At 43.4% G+C, this 10,218-nt stretch overlaps 1 protein-coding gene across 1 annotated transcript; it reads left to right on the forward strand.

The window, feature by feature from the left end:
• Nucleotides 1–8,811: 8,811 nt before the first annotated feature.
• Nucleotides 8,812–9,402, forward strand: LOC147888723 (14-3-3-like protein 16R). Its single transcript, XM_087392351.1, has 2 exons — nt 8,812–8,988; nt 9,166–9,402. Exons 1-2 carry the CDS (start codon nt 8,812–8,814, stop codon nt 9,400–9,402), a joined length of 414 nt encoding a protein of 137 aa, XP_087248477.1.
• The last annotated feature ends 816 nt before the right edge of the window (nt 9,403–10,218 follow it).

Here is a 10,218-nt window from a genome sequence, read left to right on the forward strand (position 1 = left end):
ATCATCAAATTTTAAGTACTTGAGCATGAAATGTATGTATAAATGCATATTACTACTACAACAGAGACTTTGAAACCTTTCAACATACCTTATGGAACTTGTCTTTATCATTGAAATAAGTAGATGATTCAAATTAGCATTGTAAGTCAAATAGGTAGAGAATTTTATTCAGATTATTGGGATATTGTTTGACTTGAGCTTAGGAAAAATACTATTGCATGGTCTTTAAAAAGGATAAGGAAATAAAAAGGACAGCATGAACCAATACCAACCTAAAAGATTCCACCACTTGAAATAGACTACAAGATCGAGACATTTCTACAAACAAACTAAATGTAACCAATGCTGAAGTTCTTTTTCCATTCATTTTATATATTGCATAATCTCTGAGGGATCTTTCACCTTAATTTACTTATTATTTTGAACAATTTGTAATGGATGACACTATCGACTTTTATTGGAGAAGAAGGGAAGGCAATTGCACCTCATAATACTAGCTTAATGTGTGCTCAACAAAATTCGCACTAGGTTATGAACTCTAGTTGTGCACAAAATGCATTAGGCAACATATTTCACAATTCTTAGCCACTATGCCTCATGCATCCTTGTCATGGTTGTGAGAGCAATAGCAAGACCCTCTTCTCTCAATTATAACATTCCACAAGTGCATCCATGGAAGAGGTTATCATGCATTATAGAATTTACTTAATAGATTCCTAGATTGTGCATTAGGCAAACCACATTACTTGCCCTTCTTAGTCCACGTTTTCTTGAATCTCCTTTAATGTGAATTAAAATCGTATTAATTCCTAATAGACTATGCAATAGTCAACATATTTTAGAAGGATAGTAGAAACAAATACTCTAGAAACATATCTACCATAATATGAAGAAATATATGCACCATAACATATCTCAGTTAAAACAAGGAGAAAAGATGGAGATTGATATAGGTACACGACATCCAAAGATGAAGATCGGCATACAAAGATAGAGAACAAAACATCATTGGAAACATGTTGAAGAGATGACTCCAAAATCACAAGTCCATATCTCTTGCCTCATCATGCCCCAAACCATCCACATCCATATCTTCTATGGGTGCATATGGGGGAATACCTTCTCTACCTTCATTCAAATGCAAAGCATTTAAGCCCCCAGTCAAGTAGTCTGCAAGGAGGTCTCATGTGAACTTTCCTATCATCGTACGTGGGTATTTAACTTGGCATTTGCAACCACGTGGTGCACCATATGTAGGTGAATCATCAGGGGCAAGATCTGCATCCACACCAAGTATCATGTTGTGCATGATGCAACATGCAACTATATTGTGCACGATGTACTTTGGCATCAAATGGTATATCTTCTTCAGGAGGTAGCGCCACTTAATTTTGAGACATCCAAATGCTCATTCAACCATAATGCGAGATGAAGACAACAAAAAATTATAATCCTTACACTCATCCATAGGCACCTCCATCTCAATATGGGTTGCATCCATGGTGCCACACACGTCATGAAGGCCATGTTGGAAAACAAAACCCTGCTTCACTTGGGCAAGTTCAACTGGGGTTCTTGGCCAATGCAAGTACTAGCATCGATGGGTGAAGAGGAATTTGACAAACTTATTGACAATCTAGACTTTCCTACCCCAAAGTGCTCACTTGTGTCTATGACTCAACTACCACTAGCAAGCTACAAGACATGAATGGCAACTTGCTTCTCAATGGGTAGGAGGCATCTACTAAGAGTGGCAAGAGATGAGGGAATAGGGCCTTGTTGGAGTTCAGTGCCCAACAAACACACAAGTTGTGAAAAAGGGTAACGGGAAGATGGAAGACCTCATGGAACCTAGCATCATCCACATGTATAGCCATGATGTAATTATTCCACCAATGCAATGATCGGGGCTTGATATATTATTCAGAGATGGTCTGGATTGCCCCAGCTTGGGTGGCAAGGTCCATGAGGGTGGTCTTTAGTTGTGGGTGGATGAAAGCAAGAAGGAAGGGTGCATGGAAGTTGGAGTTTTAAAGAGCAGCTTGCATGGGTAAGAATGAAAATCGTGCAAGGAGTGAGCTCGTAGACCGACATGGGGAGATGGAATCTCTACAAGAAGTGTGAAGGCAGTGCAAATGATCATATAGTGTGACTACAAGGGTTACTAGGGTGATGAAAAAAGCCTTCACAACTTGGGTGGAATGCATGGTGCTTTGGGTGAGAGGGAGTGGAAGATGGGAGTGAAGAGGGTGAGGGAGGAGTGGAAGAAGGGAGGGAGGGGAGGAAGAGAGTGAGAGGGTGGAGGGGTAGAGGGGAAGTGAAGGGAGAGAAGGGGGAAGGTAAGGGAGGGGAGGGGGGGAGGAAAGGGGGGAGGAGAGTGAGGTAGTGGAGTGGAAGGAGAGATTGGAGTAGGGTGGCGAGGAAGGAGGGGGCAAGGGAGTGAAAATGGTTGGAGGTGGAACAAGGAGGCAGAGTGATGAAGGAAGCAAGAGTGCGAAGGAGGCAAAAAGGAGTGGACTCGAGTGGAGGTGATGAAGGACCTGAGGGGGAGTTGAAAAATGAAGGCAAAAAATACAAATTTGTCATGGGGGAGTTGGAAAATGGAGGGAGGCCTATTATTTAATGGTTGTGCAAACTATACAGACAATCATAGCCACTGATGCCAGCCCCAGCTCTAAAAGATCACATGAACTGAAATCTGGCACAAAAATCCCCTCTCCACAGTGTGACTAGGCTACCCTCCAGCTGTGCACTGGATGCACATTGAGGTGTGTGTGTGCACTAGATCTTAGTCTTGTAACTCTGTAAGGTAGTACTCTTAGAAATTATTGTCTTAGTACTATAAGCGAGTACTCTTTCTTAGTACTGTATGATAGTACTATGTAATATAGTTCTCTATATTAGTATTGTAAGGGAGTACTATCTGATGGAATGTAATGCTCAGTCCTTCTTCAATTCCCCAGAATCATCATCTTGAGGGAAGGCCTACTTCATGATGTTGATCTTGAGGGAAGGTGTTGAGAGTTCACGCTCAACATCATGTGATCATGTGTGCATACCACCATCATGTGATCATATGTGCATAGCACTAACCTTATAGAGTGCTATAAAGGAAAGGGTTAGATCTAACCCTAACCCTAAATGGGTTTCTATATATTCTATTTTTTCAACTAAATCTAGTGTATAGCTAGTCATTTGTGGTGTGCTCTCTAGCTATGCCCTCTCTCCTCATCTCCACTCTTCTCCTCTCCCCTCTTCATATTTTGTCATGGTATCAGAGCTCCCTTGCCTTCCGTTGAGGCATTGAGATCCTTGTGAGAGTGATTGAGAGATTGAGAGATTGGTTCTCTTGAGTGTTCTTTGTGAGAGTTCACTTCCGGTGAGAGACTCCCATCTACTTTCACAGAAGTTTCCGTCAGAAAATTCCATCCATTGATTTCTTCCATTGCATTGCAAGAGGGAGAGAGTTCAAAGGTGGAGAGAGTGAGAGGGAGTGAGCTCAGTGACCTCTACTCTCAGCAATGACAACAAACATTTGGCTGAATTTCTGAAATTGTTCTTCTGCAAAAGCTGCCATCGATGATCCTCCACCTGCAAAAGCTTCTTTTCATCTCAAGGGAAACTGCCTTATTGACAAAATATGAAGAGGGGAGAGGAGAAGAGTGGAGATGAGGAGAGAGGGCACAGCTAGAGAGCACACCACAAATGACTAACTGTACACTAGAATTAGTTGAAAAAATAGAATATATACAAACCCTTTTAGGGTTAGGGTTAGGGGATCTAACTCTTTCCTTTATAGCACTCTATAAGGTTAGTGCTATGCACATATGATCACGTGATGGTGCTATGCACACATGATCACATGATGTTGAGCGTGAACTCTCAACACCTTCCCTCAAGATCAACATCATGAAGTAGGCCTTCCCTCAAGATGATGATTCTGAGGAATAGAAGAAGGATTGAGCATTACATTCCATCACACCCCTTTAATGGGAATGTCCTTCCTCTGCATCAAACCAAGAGCTAGTCGGTGTTTCTCGAATAGCTCTTTACCGAGTGGTTTGGTAAAGATGTCTGCAACATTTTCTTTGCTATCACAATGTTGCAGTGTGATGTCACCAAGTAACACTCTTTCTCTGATGAAGTGCTCTCTGACATCAATGTGCTTTGTCCTGGAGAGATATACTGGATTTTTGGCCAATGCTTGAGCCGATTGATTATCACAGTATATTGTTGTTGGCTTTGACTCATCAAAGTAATCTGTTTCTGACAATAGTCTTCTGAGCCATATAGCCTCACATGCACCTGTAGTGAGTGCCCTATATTCTGCTTCAGTCGAAGACAAAGAAACAGTTGGCTGTTTGTTTGACAACCATGATATAGCAATGCATTCTTGACATCTAGCTGATACACATTCCATTTATTGAGTGTCGCTAGTTATATCAAGAACCGTATGGAATCCATCTTTGCCACTGGAGCATAAGTCTCATCATAATCTTGGCCATATTGTTGTGCAAATCCTTTTGCAACTAATCTGGCTTTGTATCTCTGAATACTACCATCTGGATTGTACTTCACTTTGTATACCCATTTGTCGGCTATGGCCTTCTTTCTTGGTGGAAGGTCGCATAATTCCCAAGTGTTATTTTTATACAAAGCATCCATTTCTTCATTCATAGCAGTTTGCCATTCTGGCTTGTCTACTGCGTCTTTGTACTGGCTCTTCTGTAGCCATGATGGTAGTCATAAGAGCATAGTTGGTCGTTTCCACCTGAGTTGCTGTGGCGCTGCTTGGGGTGTTGCTGGCAATTCTTGCTCTTCTTCATCAACCTGTTCTATAGATGACTGTGAAGTCGATGCTTCTATCTCCTGTGTAGGTGAGGTTTTCCATTCTGATTCCTCATCGAAGATTACATCTCTGGAGATAATGACTTTGCGATTGATGGGATCATACAATTTGTATGCTTTGCTTTCTTCACTGTAGCCAACCATGATGCATTTGCGTGACTTCGCATCCAATTTCCTGCAATGATCATCATGTATGTTGGCATATGCTATGCAACCAAATATGCAGAGATGCCCAATGCGTGGCTTGTGTCCAGTGAATGCTTCATAAGGAGTCATACCTTGTATCGGTTCGGTAGGAAGCCGATTAAGCAAGTAGTTAGCTGTAGCTATTGCTTCTACCCAATACTGATTCGGAAGATGCTTTTCACTAAGCATTGCTCTAGCACTGTCTGCTAAAGTCCCATTCTTCCTTTCAACTCTTGCATTTTGCTGAGGAGTATCTGCACATGTGAATTGTCTTCGAATGCCATGATTTTTGCAAAAGTTCATGAATGCTGAAGACATGTATTCACCTCCTCTGTCTGATCTCATGACCTTGATCTTTCTGCCTGTTTGGTTTTCTACCATGGCTTTGAATTCTTGAAATCTGGCAAACACTTCAAATTTCTCTTTCAGAAAGTAGACCCAACAATATCTGCTGTAGTCGTCGATGAAGGTCAAGTAATAAAGTGAACCATTGATGTTGCGAGTCTGGGCATAACCCCATACATCTATATGAATCAAATCAAGAATACCTCGTGCACGAGAGGTACTTCTGACAAAGTTGGTTCACTTTTGTTTGCTGAAGTAGCATGCTTCACAAACTTTTCCAAGAAACTGTAGCTTCGGAATCCCAATTGCCATATTCTGATTCCTGAGATCTAACAAGTACTTGAAGTTGACATGACCAAATCTCTTGTGCCATTTTGCAGATAGTGGCATCTGTTGCATTTGAGCTGACATGGCATGCTTATCTGGTACTGTAGCTAGCATCCTGTATAAGCGTCCTTCCTTGACACCTTTTGCTACTAGCTGACCTCTTTTGGATTTGTCTCTGATAGTGCATTCATCACTGTCGAAGATGACTTTGTAGTTGTGTTCCATCATTTGACCTACTGACAAAAGGTTCTTGCTGAGCTTTGGAACATAGAGCACATCTTTGACTAATCCTTTTGTACCAGTGAAATTGTTCATAGGGATAACACCTGTCCCTTGAACCGGATTCGGTGTATTGTCTGCTGTGTAGATGACATTCTTTTGTCCTTCTAATGGCTTCATTTATGTGAACCATTCCTGATGATTTGTCATATGAGATGATGCACCGCTGTCGACGTACCAAGGATCCTGTTCCACTTGGTCGACTTGATAACTGAAATCCTCTTTGGGATTGAAATCAGTGTCTAGGTGCATTTGTATTAGTCTGATGCAATTCCTCACTTGCAAGAAACATATTGCCATGTTCATTTGCAAAATGACTGTGACTAGAATGTCCACCACGATGATTTCCTCTTCCTCAGGAATTCCCTCGATTACTGTTGGATTGACCGCCTTGGTCATACTGCTTCTTGCGGCAATCTCTTTCATAGTGTCCAAACTTGTGACAGTAATTGCACTGGATGTTTGACACATTGGTGGATGCATTCCCTCGTCCTTGGAATCTTCCTCGGTTGGAATGATTTCCTCTTTGCTAATTCTGATGTTGCTGAGGATGATGCTGATGCTAATGTTGATTTTGACTTTGTTGACGATGACCACCTTTCTAATATGATCTACCTCTGTTTCTACCTTTGCCTCTGCTTCTGTCTGAAGCTGTGAATGCCTGATCATTAGAATGGCCTTTATGTGCTTGAATGGCCTGAGTCCTGAGTTCTTCACCAAGTAGAACTGACTGAAGTTCTTCTAGTGTTGGAATTTGCCGTTGGATGGCAATACTCTGGACTAGATTCTCATATCCTTCTCCTAGTCCATTCAGGATTACTTGAACCATTTCTGCGGGATTCATAGTCTCTCCTGCTGCTGCAAGTTGATTGTTGTAGTCTTTGATGCGGAGTACATAAGCATGACCGGTTTCATTGCTATTGCGGAAACTCTGGTTGATCTGGTTTCTCAGGGTGAGAATCCTGGATGTGTTCTTGGACTCGTAGAGAGCTGCGAACATATCCCATGCTTCTTTTGATGTCTTGACTGTGTTGAGCTGTCCTAGCATGACATCTTGCACATTTTGCTTGATCAGGTGATAGGCATACTTGTCTTTCTTATCCCATTCTGCTTGAGCTCGGGCAATGGCAGGATCTGTTACTGGTGTGGAAACTGTTTGTGTAGATGTAGATCCCGTTGCTGGTACTATGACAACAGATGGAATAGAGCTACTGGTGGCTGGATCGGCCAATGGTCTAGGTATAGATCCATCGACATACTCCCATTTGTCCTGAAGCACAAGAATGGTCTCCATTCAGTATTTCCATGTGCCGTAATTGGAGTTGTTTAACTTAGCAGATGCCTCCAGATTGAGGTTGCTAGTCGACATGGTGCAAACAATGTACTCAAAAGTGTCCTGAAAAACTCTGTATGAATCAACTGCAAATACACTGAAGATGCCAAGTGAAATCTCTGTACCATCGGTGAAGATAGAACTGCAGTATATAAGATCTAATCTGTGTTACAAGGCTTGTGGCAATGATGCCGGGAATAGCCAAGAGGCTTTACAAGGCTGAAAAATGATGTGCACGATGCCGTGAGATAGCCAAATAGGCTTTACAATGGTGGCATGTGTGTGTGAAATCAAGTGCTATCTACCCACTGAACCAATCTACAATGCCTCTGAACTCTGAAGTCTGCTCACTGAATTGATGAACGTAAGGTTTCAGGTAATGTAATGATGTGAAATCGGATGTGAGCGTATGGACCGAGTAGGTACTAGTCGAGAATTTTGGGCATGGCTTAGATTGGCAACTTGGGGAATTCAAAGCGTCCCCTCTATGGCAATCTAGTCTACTCTGATCTAGATCTAAACCAACCGTCGATCGATGAAAGAGCAGCAAATAATTCCTTTTCTTTTGTTCTTTTTAAGTGCTGGGTCAGATGCGTCGATGTAGAGGCAAATGTGCGTGAAGGAAGTGGTTTTGTCGGTGAGGCACAAATGTGAGTGTAACTTGCACCAAAATGTGCGCATGATGTAATGAGCGCGTAGAGCACAAAAAACCGAGCGACTTTCCTTTTTGGAGCACCCTCAAATTCTTCCTGGATCAAGAGATACGACTTGATCTAGGTGGAGGGGCAAAAGGAGTGCAAATGGTGCTCAATGATGATGTGTCACTGTGAGTCACATGCAGTGATGATGTGGCACTGTGCTTAGCAAGAGGTGTGCCAGTGAAGCTCTGTGCTGAGGTGGCAGGAGTGTGCACATGCAGTGTGTGCACAGTGTGCTTGGCAAGGGACTGTGCCTGCAGAGGGTCAGTGCTGACTGGATTGCTGAGGTGGCAGTGCTGAGGTGGCACAGATGATGTCAGTAGGGTGACGTGGCAATGTTGATGTGGCACTGATGACGTGTCCCTGATGATGTGGCATAGGTGACATGGTTGATGACGTGTCACTGTTGACATGGCAGGTGACATGGCTGATGACATGTCACTGATGACTTGGTAGGTGACGTGGTTGATGATGTGTCACTGATGATGTGGTAGTCGGTGATGACATGGTAGTCAGTGATGACGTGGTAGTCGGTGATGATGTGGATTGCTGATGTGTCAATGCTGATGTGGCAATGTGGATAGGCTGATGATGTGGCAGTCGGTGATGTGTCAGCTGACGTGGTAGATAAGACGACGTTGCCATGTGGCACAATTGTGATCAAACCACCTAACTAGGGGTTGAATGAACCTAACCTTGGTTATGTCAAATCTGCCATGTGTCAAGTGACTGACCACCACTGGTGGGAAACCAAACCTAGGGTGCTAACCAACCCTATCTGCCACGTGTTGCTTCATGGGCAGTCGGAATCTTTTGAAGATTCTGACGAAATCTTCAAGATTCCATCTACCTGCGAATTTCTGTCGATGTCGTGTAGAGGGAGTCGATGGTGTCGTTGATGCGTTTAGCGCCTCTCCAGATGCTCTTTGTTGCGTAGATGGCTCGTTGTTAGGAGCAGTCACCTTGATTGTCGTAAGAGCCTAGCCCGTTGGCTGGAACGGACAGAGGCGCTATGTTAAGAACGTGGACGCACCGTGCCGCGCCGCTATCCCTGTCGTCGTCGTTGCACAGGAAGCTCGAGCGCAGGAAATGCAGACAATCGGCTCGCTCTCATGTACATGTGCGTGTGTCGCCCGTTGCGTGACTTAGTTGCTGCTACAGTCATTGTTAGGTGGAAGAGGCGAAGGGCGAGGAGTTGAAGACTTGCTTGTCGCAACTATCAAGGAGTATCGAGCCAAGGTGGAGGCGGAACTGACTAAGATTTGCAAGGACAATCGAGCCAAGGTGGAGGCGGAACTGACTAAGATTTACGAGGACATCCTTCAGCTGCTCGACGGTCACCTTGTTCCCACGGCCGCCACTTTATACTCGAATGAAGACCCTTGAGCGGCAGCTTGAGTGTTGTTGGAGCTTCGTTTGCTATTGTTGCCGTGGGCGTTGGGATCTAGGAAGGAGTAGTGTAGGTCGATGCTCGTGAAGGTCGAGCAATTGGCAGCAATCAGTAGCAGCGCTGGAGATAGAAGCAAGTCGAGGCCTTGGCTAACTCAGACTCTCTGTCATAAGCATATCTCTCTCACGAAGAGCTCTCACAAGACTCTCAATAGTCTCTGGAAACTCTCTTTTCTCTCAAATGAACTCTCCCTATATCCGAGCTTTGTAAGCTCTCTCACCCTTCTCTCAATAATGAAAAACATAAGCTCTCAATCAAAATTCTCTCAAGAGCAATGACGGAAATTTCTTTCAATGGACGGAAATTCTCTCAACGGAAGAGAATGAAACACTCAATCTCTCTCAATCTCTCAATCTCTCAATCACTCTCAAGAATCACAATGTCTCAGCGGAAGACAAGGGAGCTCTGATACCATGACAAAATATGAAGAGGGGAGAGGAGAAGAGTGGAGATGAGGAGAGAGGGCACAGCTAGAGAGCACACCACAAATGACTAACTGTACACTAGAATTAGTTGAAAAAATAGAATATATACAAACCCTTTTAGGGTTAGGGTTAGGGGATCTAACCCTTTCCTTTATAGCACTCTATAAGGTTAGTGCTATGCACATATGATCACGTGACGGTGCTATGCACACATGATCACATGATGTTGAGCGTGAACTCTCAACACTTATCAGCATCATACAGCTTGTCCAAGGGTGATTGCGTGGACTGTAAGTGAAGGTATTCCTCTTTGAGGAAGGAGACCGT

This window comes from Dipteris shenzhenensis, chromosome 21 (assembly GCF_047967505.1).
Source record: "Dipteris shenzhenensis isolate YYH24624 ecotype China chromosome 21, Dip_SZ_1.0, whole genome shotgun sequence".
NCBI lineage: Eukaryota > Viridiplantae > Streptophyta > Polypodiopsida > Gleicheniales > Dipteridaceae > Dipteris > Dipteris shenzhenensis.

What these genes read in the sequence shown, in the direction of transcription:
- LOC147888723 (XM_087392351.1), top strand. Translation starts at nt 8,812, where the DNA reads ATGGGCAGTCGGAATCTTTTGAAGATTCTGACGAAATCTTCAAGATTC. An exon ending in GAGCAGTCACCTTGATTGTC is followed by an intron (nt 8,989 to 9,165) that starts GTAAGAGCCTAG and finishes TGCGTGACTTAG; the next exon opens with TTGCTGCTACAGTCATTGTT.